Here is a 17,320-nt window from a genome sequence, read left to right as displayed (position 1 = left end):
AGTGTGTGGGCGGTACTAAATAATGTCAGTTTTGTCCAGTAAAATGATGATAACTTTGGAACAAATTAAGCTATGGATACCAAACAAGTATCATCTTGTTCCTTATAGTGAGAACAATCATTTGATACCAAATGTAAATAGTTTGGATAGTGTACAGCTGAAATAGAAGCACAACTCTTAATTTTTTGCTAAAAATGGCTAAAAAGGTCATGCAAAAGGTCACTTTCCCCTTATGGTATTTTCCGGGACTTTTGATATGTTATAGAGCACATTTTTCTGTGCTAGAAACTGTTGAAACCATTTGTGTTGCAATTAGTTTAAGGTCAAACCATAAAATGACTGGACTATTTATACTATTTTTTATTGCCATTATAGACATATGCATAATCTGTACTAAACTTCACTTGTTGTTTACTAAACAGGTATAACATTTTGGAGACATTTCCAGTAAGCCTACCACAAGATATGGACTGCAGCAGTAAACATGGATTCTCCTTACAAAGAGCATAAATTATGTGATTTCCACGCATAATGAAATTTCGGATTTACTTTTTTAGAATTGTTGTAATTTCCTTGTATACATTTCAATTCAAATTATAATCGTGATTTCCTTTACAATACAGGTATAGTGAATCACATAACATACTATTATCCAATGTCAAGATTGTTTGTACACTTCAGCAGCATCCGTAGCATCATCACCACACTACGACTGTTTTCTCAACTCCTAGTAGCCAACCAACAACAACTGAACCGTCTACTCCATATCTCTGTAAATGGGGAGATCAGTGATGAAACATGACACACAAACAAAATAACACACCATGGATGGCTTAGTTAGAATCTCCTTCGAAGTGTGACATATACTAATGCCTGCTGTGTTCCCAGCTTCAGGTGATCAACCAGAAGAACTACATTATAATGAGCTATTCAAGTATATACGATCGAAACATGACAGCACTAACAAGCTTACTTTTTGGGATAGAAATGAGCAGTCTGTTCTTGGTGAATTTCTCTGTAAATGAACAGGTTAATGGGACACACAGCATACCACTGTGTCAACTCACCATTATTGGAAGGCTGCATCAACAACTGTCCATTTTAACACAGTGCGGTTACAGTGATATTTGCATGCTAAGCTGTAACTAGTACCTGCAACAATATTGTCTCCATCTAAATAAAGCTTTGTCGATGATAGTTAATACTTACCTCCCATCATAGCATACAGTGTGAGCTCTGGTTCTACAGTTGCTTACACCTGAGATGCTTCTAACGTTGATGTCTCAGCTCTATTTGCTTGTCACAGCTAGTAGCTATCAATAATGTTTTGTTGCTATCACGTTCTCTCCTGTAAATAGAAAAAACTAATCCCGCATAGCTAGGTAGCTACATCACTGCGGTCCTACCTTTCATATATACATATATATATATATACACATCTGTCTCCAAATTATCTACGCGAGGTTTCTCCGCTGCATTACACCACTGTACTGTGAGCATCATGCATGGCCGTCCAGCTCTTAGTGATATCTACCTCCAAATTAGCATTAAGACGAAATAATGTCTCTGTAAAACGGGGCGACTTTCAGAAGATTATCACATTACTGAACAGCTAAACGGGAGATGATCAAGGAGGCGCGAAGGAACTACATGTAAGCTGTATAGCTATCCACGGAATTCCACTGCAACTATTTGGGTGCCATGCTGAGCACGCCAAACTTGTATTGAAATAACTCGTTGATCATCGCTGTAGTGTAGAGCAGAAAATTTTTCAAGATTCTTCAGTTGCTGTTGGTCGTCTACAACCTCGGACCCTACGGCTCCCACACGTTAATTTAATGGGCTTTATCCGAAATGACGTCACAAAACAAAATGGAGGACGTAGTGTGGGGACGTTTGTATGCGCGCCTATGTAGACTATAGAAGATTCGAGCTATACCGAAGTTGTACAGCGAACCAGTATGGATCACTCAGCAGGTATGATTATATCCACTATTTCTACGTAACTTAACGTTGGTTTTGTCATTGCAGGAAGTATATCTTCTGATAATCAGCGTCCTCAGCCAAAGCCATCGATCGTGAAACTTTCAAACAAGAAGCGATGTACACTTAATAAACGTGTTTGGCGTGGTCATTACTGCTGCGTACCTCTGTGTCGTAATTCGTCGTCAACAGAGTTACAAGAAGAACGGAAAAGGTTGGGGCTAGAGAAGCTTTCGTTTCACTCCTTTCCAGACACTAAATCACCAAGAGGCAAAGAATGGATTATAAAAATTCGTAGAGACATAGGTCCAGAGTTTACCATTAATAAATCCACCAGAATTTGCTCAGCACATTTCAAGCCAGACGATTTTATCTTCAGTGAGTTTAATATTGAAACTGAAAGACGTCATCTAAGGAGTACAGCTGTTCCATCCATATTTCCATGGACAACAGAACGTTGTCGTACATCAATTACTTCGCAGATTGCCTGTTCTTCCAAATATCGATGTGAAGTAGTAGTACCTATGGATGAATTTGATGTGAAGAATTTTGATGATAATTTTTGTTGCATATCTGACACAAATGTGGGGTCAGATATTGAGGATATTTTTGAAGATACAACAGATGAAGTGGCAACGTTAACTGCCACTATTCAACAGTTGCAAGAAACAATCACAGAGCTATCTGAAATGCTTCAGCAAACAGAAGATGCTATGAAGAAGTCACGTTTTCGTTATGAAAATATCAAGGACAGAGATGACTTAGTGAAGTTTTATACTGGATTTCCAGACCATCTAACACTACTGGCATTATATGAAGAGATCCTGGAATCTGATGCAGAGGTCATGAGACAGTGGGATGGAAAAAGATCTAAAACAGATTATGATGAAGTGAAGACTGGCCGCATGTGTAAGCTTCCACTAATGGAACAATTTTTTATGACATTAGTACAACTTCGCCTTGGTCTACCAGAGCTAGACTTGGCTCAACGGTTCAATGTTTCACAATCATCAGTCTCCCGTATAACACTGACATGGATTAATCTCATGTATCACAGTTTAAAGGAAATAGAGTGCTTCCCACCGTGGCATGTAGTAAAGAAGTACATGCCTGAGGCTTTTAAGGCAGAGTACCCTAATACCAGGATAATTTTAGATGCCACAGAATTTAAAGTCGAACGTCCTTCATCACTGTTGGTACAATCTACCACCTTTTCTGCATACAAGAACACCAACACAGTAAAGGTTTTGGTAGGTATTACTCCCAGCGGTGCTGTATCATTTCTATCATCAGCTTACGAAGGATCAATTTCCGACAGGAAGTTGGTAGAGGTCAGTGGTTTGCTGGACAAGTTGGAGACTGGAGATGAAATAATGGCAGATAAAGGTTTTGTTATCCAAGATTTGTTGACTCCTATTGGTGTACGGCTGAACATACCTCCCTTCTTGGATTCCAAAACACAGATGCCAGCTGATGATGTTCTGTTGACTAAGAAGATAGCCCAATTAAGGGTACATGTTGAGAGAGCAATAGGACGCATTAAAGAGTACCATATTTTATGTAATACCCTTCCAGCGGCAATGTGGGATTCTATTAATGAAGTCATTTACGTGTGCTGTATGATGACTAACTTTAGTCCACCATTGGTGAGCTAATTTGTCTATTTCACATTTGTATATTTCACATTTGTATATATAAATTGTTTGTAACGAATCAATATGAATAACATTACATCTATTTACAAACAGTATATATTATCTATGCAAATAGCAACAGTATGATTACAAATATTATCATAATCTATAAGTTCCGTTTTGAAACAGACTGTGTAAAGTTAGGTATAGGGAAGTGTTGAATTATAGTGGTTCTGGCCATTATAGATCAATAACAGAGGAGTTGGACTCATGGAGTTCCATTGCTCACACAACTCAATACTAGTTAGGGGAATAAAAATCCCTCCCTTCATTTTTGGCGAGGGTGGTGACTGACAAGGAAACCTCCTTGCATAGCAGCTATCAAAACTATCCGATGTAACTACAACTATGTCCCTTTGTATGCCTATGGCCAATAGTCGTAGCTCCAAATCTCCACCCCATTCTGATTGTTGCAAAATTGTCACTTTCTTTTGCAGCCACTGTGCTACTGTGAGGCCATCTTCAACCCGAACTGCAGGATGCTTCATCATCATGTTTAGAGCCAGCTGACGTAGCTGAGAACTGATGGTGATATCACCTCTACTGTTCTTGCTGATAAACCCAGCTTGGTGAGCAACTGCATGATACAAACAGCTGCCATCTCCATTTACCAAGTGACACTTTACACTCAGTTCTTTTAGGACTGCATTAAATGGAAAGGATTTGCATATGTGTGATCCAGTGACCTCCAAATCAGCAGACGTTGCTGGGCACAGTGCATTGCTTGTTGCTATTTCTTTCTTCATATATGTAGGTAGTTGTGTAGAGGAAATTCTCATTTGTGTTGATGAAACTGATACAGTTGTAGAGGGAATTGTTACTGGTGTAGAGGAAATTGTTACTGGTGTAGAGGAAATTGTTACTGGTGTAGAGGAAATTGTTACTGGTGTAGAGGAAATTGTTACTGGTGTAGAGGAAATTGTTACTGGTGTAGAGGAAATTGTTACTGGTGTAGAGGAAATTGAAGCTTGGTTAGGATGAATGAAATTACCTGCAGCATCTTTAGAGTTATTGGTAGATGCTAATGTGGTGTAGACGGTGGCCTTCATTGATATTTTAGTTTCTGAATCAGTTGTATTTGTAAATGAACAAGAGACATGGTGACCATTAACTCCAGGAACAGTTGGTGATACCATGATGCTAGATAACACTGACGGAAGAAACTTGTCAAAATAAAAATTACGTGCTTTCCTTAGAGCAGTAGTCATAAAACCAGCATCATATAGCACACGTTGCACAAAAGGTTCTTGTGTTGGCGACCATACAACGAAGTCACACCAAGGAAGATGAGTTATGTGCATTTGTGTTTGAATCTGGTAGTGATAACCATGTGATTTGGATAACTGCATTCGACCATCACATTGCAAAAGACAAAAGCCTGTAACTGACTTGCAAGCATCTACAAAAGCAGTTTTCTCACATACTAGTGGACATTTGACTTCCAGGCACCCTTTGTTCTGGCTACTCAAAGTGGTTTCAACAACAATTCCATCTGGGCTAGCAGCTAGCCATGGTTCTGATGGATCAATAAATAGACCACATTTACTAACGTTCACTATTCTGTCATCCTTCCTTAGGTAATTCACATATGCCTTGATGGCTAATTCTCCATTGCTCTTGCCGTAACGAATTGCTTTGGTGTCAATTTGTTTGGGCATTAACTTCCTCTGGATGAAAGCATGGCAACTTGTAGTATCCTTGCGATGGGACACCTCCTTCATAATTGACGCCGTTATCCTAAATTTTCTTTCATTGTGCCAAGCTTCGCAACAATGCTGTAATTGTGTAGACCTTTCAAGTTCAGTTGCCTTCCCAGGGTCTAAACAAACATGGTTTTGGAAGAATTGATCTACTAAATCTCTAGAAGCCTGCAGTTTCTTTCCTTCATCATTAGTATCACCTAAATGGTCTACTGAAGAGCTGTAGCAGTGGTCCAAGTTTAGATGCAGCAGTTTAGCAGACAATTCATCCTGAAATTTCTTTTTTTTTGCTGCTGCTAAGGCCAGTCTTTCTTGTTTTAATATTTCTGATCTATTTTCAACAGGTGCAGGTTCATTATCCAACAACTGGAGAAAGCAAGAAGTTCCGTATCTTTCAATCATACACTTACTTCTATAAGCTTTCTTTTTCTCAGACTCGTTTGTAGCTGAAACCAAAGCTGCTTCTGCAGCATCAGCCTTACTTTGCTAAACCACACAAAGTCGCTCTCGTAGGGATCTAGCTTTGTTAGGGTTAACAATCCTTCTTGACACAGGATGACAATCCCACTGATTAACAGAGTGGAACTTTGCTCTTTTTTCCACTCCATACACATGTTTCGTTAGCTTTACTTCATCCGTTGGACGAGGATCAACAATAGGTGGTTTAGACTGACTCCATACCTGCAACCTTTCTGTACAACCTTTCTCCTCATCTTCATACAAATGCTGATTAATATAATCTTCCGGGCAGTATAGAGTAGCCGATATATGGTTACAGCAACCTGCGAGTCCTGCTGGGCAGGAACAATACGCAGTAGAAACCTTGATTGATGTCTCACATATAACAATTACAACTTTGTACATCCGGTTTTTCTTCATGGAAGGCAACACCTTCGCAGTAATACAAATATGATCATTCTGCATAGGCATTGGGTGGTACTTCACTTGCTGTACATGGCCATCTTTATAAAAACGGTATGCCTTTCCAAGTGTTCTTGTATATTCAACTGGAACACCCAACAATCTGTCATTGCTTAACTTGGGTGTGTCTTCTGTAGAGCTATGAGCATCTTCCTCTTGATTGGCTAGCATATCAGCTCTTCTGTCAGCAATACTCTCCAAATGGCTCACCTTTTTGAAAAGTACTCTTCGGTCAACCAAGAAATCAAAAATAGTTCCAAACGTAACTTTGAGAAGTTTGTATAATTTGGTTGTCCATTCTGGGTCACTGACATCTGGCAAGGCATCAAGAATTTTCAAAGATGAATACTGAGGGTTTCCTGCAGCTAAACAACTTAGCTTACGTCGACAGTTTGCTCCATGATCTGGATCAACCAAGCACTGATCCCAACCATACTTAATGTAATCATTTACTCGACAAAAAAAACATGTTTCATTCATTATGGTAACATAAAACTTTATTACTAGTTTCTCATCCCTGCCCACACTGCCATTATACTTAGGAGTTACAACACAAGGGATTTTTTGTACTGCAATGGTGGCTGAATGCAGCCATTCAGCACCTTTAAAGTAGCTAGCTAGAGCAAAAATACATTCTAAGTTTCCAGTTAATAAAATTAATATAAACAAAATCTGCCCTCCTACACTGTTATCTTCAGCATTGGAGGATGAGATACTAATAATTTAGTTATGTGACCTAATAAAAACTTACATAGCTAGCTAACCTTTGTATAAGTTCCGGTTTTCTTCCACTTAATGGAGCACCACGGCAAGCAAGCCAGCGTTTAAGCTGACCAACAGTCAACTGGGAAGGCCTTTTCCCATTTAACGAAGCTCCAGGAACATCACTTTCTTCCAGCACGACTATTTTGTCCGCAAAGAAATCATTGGCTCCTTTATCAACATTCTCCTTTACATTGTCGAACGTATCGTTCGATTCAGGGTCACGTTTAACAAGAAAACCATCTGGAAAAAAGAAAAAAAGCCCACGTAGGTTTCGTAAAAATAGTATGTATAACCATACCTGCTGAGTGATCCATACTGGTTCGCTGTACAACTCGGTATAGCTCGAATCTTCTATAGTCTACATAGGCGCGCATACAAACGTCCCCACACTACATCCTCCATTTTGTTTTGTGACGTCATTTCGAATAAAGACCAATCATACCGCATCTTAGCGGTCACGTGAAATACCTATTGCTCTATTTTGTAGCGATGTCAGAGTACCTATTGCCTTTGTCCTAGGCGTTATATTACATGCACCTATATTTCTACACTCGTGTCTTCTCACGTAGTATTGCCCTCGGTCTGCTCATGTGGTTAATTAGTCTGGCGTGGGCGCCCCTTTGATTAGTCGAAGGTGACAGTAGCAGTAAATGTGCAATCAATAAAACTGTCATGCAATATAGTCCATGCAGATAAACTATAAAGAATTTCATATAGTAGATACACTTCCAACTAAATTTGGTGTGTACTGTATTGTAAGTCGCTCTTTAGGGAAATTCTTAAACTAAAGGAAAAGCTGGTGCAAGAGAATTTCATATAGCTAGTAGATATTTTTTCAACTTTAGTATGTACTGCAATGTAAGTATTTATGACATGATCTTTTGATCAGGTCTTGTTAGAATTTCCTAAACTGAACATTCAAGAGAACTGATTTCCGCGGCATATAGTAGATACATTTCCAACTTCAGGTAAATTTGTTGTGTACTGCAATGTAAGTATTTATGACATGCCCTATACCAACATTATATGCTTACACTACCAGATACAGTACATGAAATTGCCATGAAAATAACCATGAAATACCCATAAAAATACCTATGGTTTATCCCATGAATTTTAACATTTCATGGGTACTGCACCCATGAAATCTCTGCAACGCCATGAAAGTACCATGATAATCTGATCTGGAAATGCATTTCATGGCCCATGAAACAACCCATTGTATACCATGAATTGACTTTCATGGTACATTTCATAGGGGAGATTTAACATTTCATGAAAAAACCATAGATGTTTCATGGCATACTTCTCTGGTAGTGATATTAGGTCTAGTTGGAATGTCCTGTATCAAAGGAAAGGTGCAGGAAGAATCATATGGTAAGTCCAGGATATGTACTGGAAATTTGTATGGTATATGTCCTGCACATTCCCTGACCTCACAGAATTATAGGAATTTTAATTATTTTTCCAGTGCATTTATCATGACATCAGTGTTACATCATATCCTCTTTTGAAGCTATAAATATCAGTAACTGAACTATGTACATTTAGTCAAGTTAGTCTTTTTGTTATCTGTTGATGCAAAAATGGAACGCTTAAAAATGACCATAGTTGCTGTTCTGCTAGTGTGTTTGTTCAGCCAAGTTACAAAAGTGACGTCTGGCGATTCATCTGATACTTCTGAGAACAGTAGTGATGATGTATCAGGAAACTGTACCTTTCATTCAATCAATGACATTCTAAATAACATCTCCAGTAATAACACCATTGTCAACATTACAACTGATGTTGTGTTGTCCTCTAATGTGACATTAGAAGGTCTTGAAAATATCATGATAATAGGACACAGAAATCCTGTTGTAAAGTGTAATGATGTTGGTGCAGTAAAGTTCATCTCCTGCAAGAATGTAACCATTGAAGGTATCCAGTGGGAGGGATGTGGCTCTAAAGATCATCCAGGGATTGAATTCTACAACTCATCCAATGTTTCTATTGAAAGATGTTCATTCCACAACTCCAAAGGAAAAAGTGTTTTATTTTCAGAAGTGTATGGAGATGTGAACATTAGCAATCGTAATTTTACAAACAAGAATGAATACAGAGATCATAGAGCAGCTATACATTTCTCTCCAAATCCTAATACGTTTACTCAACACAATTTAGTAGTTCAAAATTGCAAATTCATTTTCAATAGAGCCACACAAAGTATAGTTTACATTGATGGTTCAGGTAGCAAGATCCCTAGTCATGTTTACTTACAAGACAATGTGTTTGTCAACAATGCAGCAGTACCAGTTCACATTTCACATACTAATCTGCACATTAGAGGTAGTGTGTTGTTCAACGGTAATGCAGCAAAGTCTGGTGGAGGAATTTATAGCAATAATTCCACTGTCATATTTTATGATAAGTCTGTTGTAAATTTTACTAGTAACTCTGTTACAGATAATGGTGGAGCTATTTATCAAATTTATTCTAGAATCGTTTTTGAGACAAATTCGATGGTGATATTTAAGGACAACAGTGCAAGATATGGTGGTGCCATATACAGTGATAATTCTGAAATCACATTTAACGGTAGCTTAAGCATAGAATTTAATAACAATGAAGCCAGTTATGATGGAGGAGCTGTATATTGTTATGATTCATCTAATATCACATTTGATGGTAACTCAAGTGTAACATTTAATAACAATGAAGCCAATTTTCATGGAGGAGCTGTATATTGTGAGTCTTCATCTAATATCACATTTGATGGTAACACAAATGCAACTTTTAATAATAATAAAGCCAATTATTATGGAGGAGCTATATTTTTTAACACACAGTGTAATGTCTTATTTTATGTTACTACAACGGTAACTTTTATCACCAACAGAGCAACAACTGGTGGAGCTATATTCTGTCAAAATTCTAATATATCAGCTAAAGAAAGTTCAACCGTTCAATTTATAAACAACAGTGCTACACATGGTGGAGCTATATTTTTGCGGGATCAAGCCACTGTTTTATTAGAGGAAAGTTGCATAATAGAGTTCACAGATAACAAAGCTACTGAAAGTGGAGGAGCACTCTACATTACTTCCTATTCCACTGCTATATTGACTAAATATTCTGAAGTGACTTATTCCAACAATAAAGTTACTCAGTATGGTGGAGCAATATACTGTGGCGATAATTCCAACATTAGACTAGATAAGAATGTTACAGTAAAGTTTGCAAACAACACATCTGAATATGGTGGAGCTTTGTCAATTATTCAGTCAATGTTGACATTTGAAGGAAACAGTGTAGCAAAGTTCACAAATAACATTGCAGAGCGAGGTGGAGCATTTTATGTTTCACTGTCTACTGTAACATTAGAAGGGAACACTACAGCAAACTTCACCGGAAATAATGCAGAAAATGGTGGAGCAATTTCTGTCGTGAAATCCTTAGTAACATTTGCAGAACGACCTCAATTGTGGTTTTTCAACAATTCAGCTTCAGGAAGTGGAGGGGCCATGCATCTTACTGATCAATTCATTGTAAATATATCCTATAATTCTCATATCACATTTTATAACAACACAGCTAATCGCCATGGTGGAGCCATATATTGTGACCTAACAAAGAGTGCCAATAACAAACTTACATTCAACACTACAAATATTATATTTTATAACAACACTGTCCTCACTAGTTCTGATGTTTATGTGGATATACCAACATCGTGTGATGAAACGTGTTTAAATAACAGCATCATTGACAAAGAATATACTCAATTTAGTGGGGTCATTAAAACTTCTCCTAGAAAACTAGAATTTAATGATACAGCTATGTGCATTGATAATGACAATGATATGAATTGTCAAAGATATCTAACAAAAAATATAATGCTTGGTCAGGAAATTATAATCAATGCTTGTGTATTGGATTATTACAATCAACCTGCTGAATCAACACAATTTGTACTGAGCAGTGAAGATCAAGATTATCATATTATAGGATCAGACAATGTGTTAATATCATGTACAGCAGCATTTGAAGGAGTCAGAATAAAGGGAGAGAGAGTTTTTGAGGCAACTAATTACTCAATAAACATAACTTCATATGATGGCAGTATATCTGACGTAAAGAAGTTTACCATTGAGCTAATAACTGAACTATCACCATGTCATCCTGGTTTCCACTATGATAATACTACGCAAACATGTGTATGCTACAGTGATAGTGCTATTGTGTCTTGTTCTGGTAGCACATCATCTATCAAAAGAGGTTACTGGTTTGGTGAAGTTAATAATAAAACTACAGTGGCAGTTTGTCCCAATAGTTACTGTAAATTCGCTTGTTGTGAAACAGCTAGTGGATTTTTTAAACTCTCACCAATCAGAGCAAATCAGTGTAATTCGCAGCGATCTGGTACTGCTTGTGGTAGCTGTAAGGATGGCTATACTCTTTCATTTGATTCTATAGACTGTGTAGGTGTAGACACATGTACAACTGGACAAACAGTACTTGTGGTGACATTATCAATCATTTACTGGGTGGTCATAGTTATATTAGTGTTCATTGTGACATACTATCACATTGGGATTGGCTATTTGTATGCTATTACATACTATTACAGTATGGTGGATATTTTACTGCGTGAACGCTTGTACTCATCACAAGGATTATTTACATTTGTTAGCATTATGTCAAGTATTTCAAAAGTCACACCACAATTTTTAGGACAGCTCTGTTTAGTAACTAGTATGAGTGGAATTGACCAGCAGTTCATTCATTATATCCATCCATTAGCTGTTGCCATCATCATAGTAGTAATCTGCCAATCAGCAAGAATATCATACAAGTTTTCATCATTTGTTAGTAGAGGAATTATCCATGTTATCTCTTTCCTTTTACTGCTATCCTATACTTCCGTGGCAACAACTTCATTACTGCTAATGAGATCACTGAAATTTCATAATGTGGATAAGGTTTACACTTACCTGTCACCTGAACTAGAGTATTTTCATGGTCGCCATGTATCATATGTTATCGTAGCAACACTATGTTCATTAATTGTGCTGGGACTTCCACTTCTACTGCTGCTAGAACCATTCCTTAACCAAAAGATAAACTTTACTAGGATAAAACCATTGTTGGATCAGTTTCAAGGATGTTACAAAGACAAGTATCGTAGTTTTGCTGCTTATTACATGATATGTCGATTGGTGATTATTCTGATAATAATTGCTAATCCATCCAACAATGACACCACCCAGTATTTATTTATCATTGCTAACTCAATACTAGCCTTGATACATGCGACAATAAGACCATATGGATCTAACATTCTTAATGTGTTTGATGGCTTTGTGTTACAGCTGATGATTGCGGTTTCAATGGTACCACTTATTGACAGTTATGATCCTGATTTATTGCTATCATTTATGTTTGTACTAGTTATACTACCCTTAATACCATTTCTGATAATGGAAATTTACCTTTACAAAAGGACAATTAAGAAAATCACAAAATATTGTGTACCAACTAAACCTGACACTACCAATGACAACAATGAGGTACCAATGAGGGACTTTGTTGAGAGTGTTATTGATGACAACAGGAGGATGAATGCTACTATATGTGAAATGTAAGTATGTCACATTATGTACAAGATGTAATGAATTACTTTTCAATACCACAATGTTTTATTATACACTGTACAGTAGTTGCTAGATAAAGCCACATAGTTAGTGTATTATTGCATAGCCATATACCCAAGTGTAGGCTGTAAATGTAAAATATAAAATCTTTTACATGTTCACTCTTCTTGGTCTCTTTCAAAGTCTATAATTAATCTTTTTACTTCTGACTGTTCTATAAAAGCATGTTTAAAGTATATATAAAGATTCCTAGTCCCCATAGCTTCTTCTGTATCATCCATGAGAAACTAACCATGATTTTCCTGCAAAATGTGTAGCTGAATAGACAGGTCATAGCAGAACAAAAGGTAGCATAATAGATGCAGCTTTTGCAAAGTGGATGGGGGATTATAAACTTTGCACAATTAAAAATCCATATGCTATAATAGAACAACCACACATGATAACACCAGCAAAATGTATAGCATTTTGAGAGCAAATAAAGATCAAGACACTCTTGACTGTGTAAACAAAAGTAAATGGCACCAAATTCATCTGAATTGTTGTTATTTAAATTTTTGCCTATAATCACAGCCATTTCTTGGCTGGCACCTTGGATTTCACAGCTTTTTTCATCCTGGATTTTTTGGGGACTACATCCTTTTCTCTCAGCTTGGCTGTTTTTGTTTAGATATCATTTCCGTTTATATTTATAAACTCCAAAAGCCAACCTATGGCTGTCTTTGGAGCTTCTTTCACTTCTTTACTGCAGAAAGGAGGAAGAGATCAAGAGTTGAATTTTTAGAACATTAATAACTCCAAAGCAATAAATAATATGTACTTTTAAAACTATATTGTATATTATTTCTCTCCTATAAGATATTGTGTTTGTAGCTGAACTCTCTACAAGATAACTTGTTAATTTGTAGCTGAACTGTTATAGCTGAACTCTCTAAAGGGTGATTTCTTATGTAGCTGAACTCTCTACAGGGTGACTTCTAATGTAGCCAAACTCTCTACTGGGTGATCTGTTGTAGCTGAACCCTCTACTGAGTGACTTATAAAACATGTAGCTGAACTCTCCACAGACTAACTTGTTGTCTTACTTGTTAGTAGCAAACTTTCACTTGTTAGTAGTTGAACTCTCTACAGAGTAAGTTATAAGGCAGCTGAACTCTCTACAGAGTGACTTGCTGTAACTGGATTCTCATTTGTTTATAGCTCAACTCTCTACAGTGTGACTTCTAATTAGGCTTGAGCCAATTATGCTTTGAAAATTGCCTATTATGCTTTTGAGCATTGCTCAAAATCTAGTCTATTATGCTCAAAATTATGCTTTCAGATTATGCTCAAGAGTTGACTGTTTTATTAGAGTATGTCTGCATTTTCTGACTGCTGTATTAGAGTAAGTGACTGCTGACTGCTCTATTAGAGTATCTCGATGTTATTTCCATAAAGTGTGAATAATCAGTCAAGAAATAGTAAAAATAATAACACTGCAAGGTTTTTGATATGAAATGCAGTAATAATGTGCAGTGTGTTCATGTTGTGCAGTATTTTTGGCACGTGCATTACATGTTTTGATTAAAATTCTTGAAAATCGTCCTATTATGCTGGCATAATTCTTAATGCTTTTGCTAGCCTATTATGCTCTAAATTATGCTGGCATAATTGGCGCAAGCCTACTTCTAATGTATACAGGGTGACTTGTAGCTGAACTGTGTTTTGTACGCAGAGAACATTATAAGTCACCCTGTACAGGGTTCAGCTATGAAAAGTTCAGCTACAAAGAGTTCTAGTAACCTTGTAGATAGTTCAGCTACAAAAAACTACAGCAAGTTACCCTGTAGAGAGTTTAGCCACAAACAAGTCACCCTATAGAGTTCAGCTACAAACCACAGTTCAGCAGTGACTTGCTGTAGCTGAATTCTCACTTATTTGTAGCTGACCTCTCTACACGGTGACTTCTAATGTCTATGCAGGGTGACTTGTTAGTAACTGAACTCTACATAGTGACTTATAAATGTATCTGAACTCTTTACAGGTGACTTGTTGTACGTGAACTCTCACTTGTTCTTTACAGGGTGACTTGTTTGTAGCTGAACCATCTACAGGGTGACTTGTTGTATAGCCATTTGTAGCTGACCTCTCTACAGGGTGATTTCTTCTGTGGCTGAACAAGATGACTTGTTTTGTATGTAGCTGAACTCTCTACAGGGTGGCTTGTACTGCAGCTGAACTGTCTACAGGTTGACATGTTCGTAGCTGAACCCTCTATGGATGATATGTTGTAGCTAAACTCTCTATTGGGTTGACTTCTACTGCAGCTGAACTCTCTACAGGGTGACTTATTGTTAGCTGAATTCTCTAGGGTGACTTTTATGTAGCTGAACTCTATACAGGGTGATTTGTTTGGAGCTGAACTCTCTTACCTGGTAACATGATTGTAGCTGATCTCTCTACAGGGTGACTTGTAACATATCTGAACTCTCTACAGGGTGACTTTTTCGCAGTTGAACATTGCATGCACGGTTGTAGCTTAATAGAGTGACTTATTATGTAGCTGAATGTTCTAATAGGGTGGCTAAACTATTAGAGTATCTCGATTGCTCATGTGTTACACTTATAGTTAACTTTCTCTCAGTGTAACTCAGTGGTTTTAATCTGATTCCTCTACCTATTTTCAGATGATGCCATTAACTAATTTGCCTGGTAAAGATGGCAAGTAATACTTATTTTATTAACAAAACTTGATTGGCAATTGTTACACACGGTTGGCATTTTTGTTGTAACTTCATGACTGTTAATGCAGGTCCTTTCACACCACAAAAGGTTTGCACTATGATGGCTACTCCATGTACAGATTGATGTTCAAGTTATTCCCTCAAACGGTTTGTCCTGTGGCTGTGACAAAAAATCACTATCGCATTTTTCAAAAATGGCTCCTTGTTCTTTATCCAATGTGCACGAAGTTTCGACTGTATAAAATGTGGTGCATTATGTTCTTACTGCCCTCCAACTTTTAAGAGAATTGACTTACCCGAGTAACAGTGATTTTTCTAAGTGGAGAGAATTGAAAAAAGATGAAAAATACATACAAACTAAGATGAACATTGAAGGTGCAAATCTCAGTGGTGACTGGGAAGATTTAACTTACATTTGAAACAGGAGGTGCCCCACCCCGAGAGAATTTTCACAGCAAAAATGGTTAATTTCCAGTCAGGTAGTATTGAGCTATGGATGCATGAAAACAGTATTTTCTTGATGCTTGTAAAAATTAATACACAATTGTCTGTCGTGCACCCACACTGGCTGTATTAGGCTGTATTAGGCTGTATTTGGCTGCATGACACACTATTGGGTGTCTTGATAGAACAGTCACTGCAGAGTGAAATTAAAACTATGGAGTTGGAAATGGCCAATTGACTTAGCTGTATTAATGGTGGGAATAAATGTTTAGAAAATTGTCAAGGATATGACAAAATAAAATAATTACTGGAAGGAAAACTAGGTGGGAAATAAACTGATCCCTTAAAGCAACGAGAACATCAGATTAGCTAAAACAATACTACACTGCCCTGTAACTATTTGTGACATGTGCTATATACTTAACTTTGATAATAATTTTGATGGTTATGCTGCTAGCCTATACATATGAATATCAAAGGATGTTTCTAGAACTCCAGGAAACTTCATCTATTTTTAGTGTACGTACTACTAGTACTGCTTCTGAATATTGCTACTGTATGTATCATGCTTTACAATATGATTGCTGTCATGGAACATATTATGCTCTTTTTACTCTTACATATGTATAGCAGAGAATCAGAGATGGATGATGCCACTCACTACCGTGAATCCTTCTTTGAAGTGATGCATGAAATTGAAGACTGACTGTATGCTATGAGATGTGAACAATGACAAGTATAGAGTGTACGTATATAGTGTGTCACACATACATGTATCCCCCTAGCTAGTGTGTATATATCGTAGAATTTTTCAGCTTTAGATGAAATATATATAATTACATATATATATATATATATTTACATATATATATATATATATATATATATATATATATATATATACAGAACTGGGAGCTTTGCTTAATGCTATATGTTACAAAATAATTATTTTGGAATTTTCAACGAGAGTCAGGGACCATAACATATCGATAAAAAGTACTGAAACAAGCTGGAGTAGTGCACGATATTAAATCACAGTAAAACAATAAGAAGTGTTATATATAATACACAAGTATAAGAAAAATTAGGAATTTTTAACTAGAGTAGGGACAACGTAGTACCATAATAAAAAGTATTGAAACAAGCTGGATTGGAGTAGTACAGTATGTAATGTCCAATTGCTATACAACAATAAGAAGTAAATATCCCTACTGTGCTGCAGCTTGTTTCAGTACTTTTTTATCATGGTACTACGTTGTCCCTACTCTAGTTTAAAATTCCTAATTTTTCTTGTACTTGTTTGTGAACTTTTTCTGCAAGTTTATGACCACTAAACACACTGTATAGTAGTGCAAATTAATGTAACTGAATTTTTGAAAACAACACCTTAACACTTATCCATAATAGGAGCTGAATATAGAACTAACTATTTTATAGCAGTGTTGGTGCTAACTATT

At 36.8% G+C, this 17,320-nt stretch overlaps 2 protein-coding genes across 4 annotated transcripts; one reads left to right on the top strand and one right to left on the bottom strand.

Annotated features, from left to right (window-relative positions):
- Positions 1-568: 568 nt before the first annotated feature.
- Positions 569-7,481, bottom strand: LOC136252008 (uncharacterized). 3 transcript variants are annotated; one of them, XR_010699310.1, is made up of 7 exons: positions 7,362-7,481; positions 7,063-7,303; positions 1,210-1,348; positions 1,068-1,152; positions 974-1,015; positions 824-926; positions 569-770 (listed from the first exon to the last, which is right to left on the bottom strand). XR_010699310.1 is itself a non-coding variant. In XM_066044338.1 (7 exons), exon 2 carries the CDS (start codon positions 5,777-5,779, stop codon positions 3,818-3,820), a length of 1,962 nt encoding a protein of 653 aa, XP_065900410.1. In that variant the 5' UTR covers positions 5,780-7,303; positions 7,362-7,481; the 3' UTR covers positions 569-770; positions 824-926; positions 974-1,015; positions 1,068-1,152; positions 1,210-1,348; positions 1,407-3,817. The 3 variants fall into 3 exon arrangements, 2 of the variants coding, with proteins under 2 accessions (XP_065900410.1, XP_065900408.1); XM_066044338.1 differs by having other exon boundaries at positions 1,407-7,303; XM_066044336.1 differs by having other exon boundaries at positions 1,210-7,303.
- A 1,183-nt stretch (positions 7,482-8,664) lies between these two features.
- On the top strand, positions 8,665-16,679 carry LOC136253829 (uncharacterized). Its single transcript, XM_066046487.1, has 2 exons — positions 8,665-12,683; positions 16,494-16,679. Exons 1-2 carry the CDS (start codon positions 8,665-8,667, stop codon positions 16,567-16,569), a joined length of 4,095 nt encoding a protein of 1,364 aa, XP_065902559.1. The 3' UTR covers positions 16,570-16,679.
- The last annotated feature ends 641 nt before the right edge of the window (positions 16,680-17,320 follow it).

This window comes from Dysidea avara, chromosome 4 (assembly GCF_963678975.1).
Source record: "Dysidea avara chromosome 4, odDysAvar1.4, whole genome shotgun sequence".
In the NCBI taxonomy this organism is placed as follows: Eukaryota; Metazoa; Porifera; class Demospongiae; order Dictyoceratida; family Dysideidae; genus Dysidea; species Dysidea avara.
This window is presented reverse-complemented; position numbering and strand designations above follow the sequence as displayed.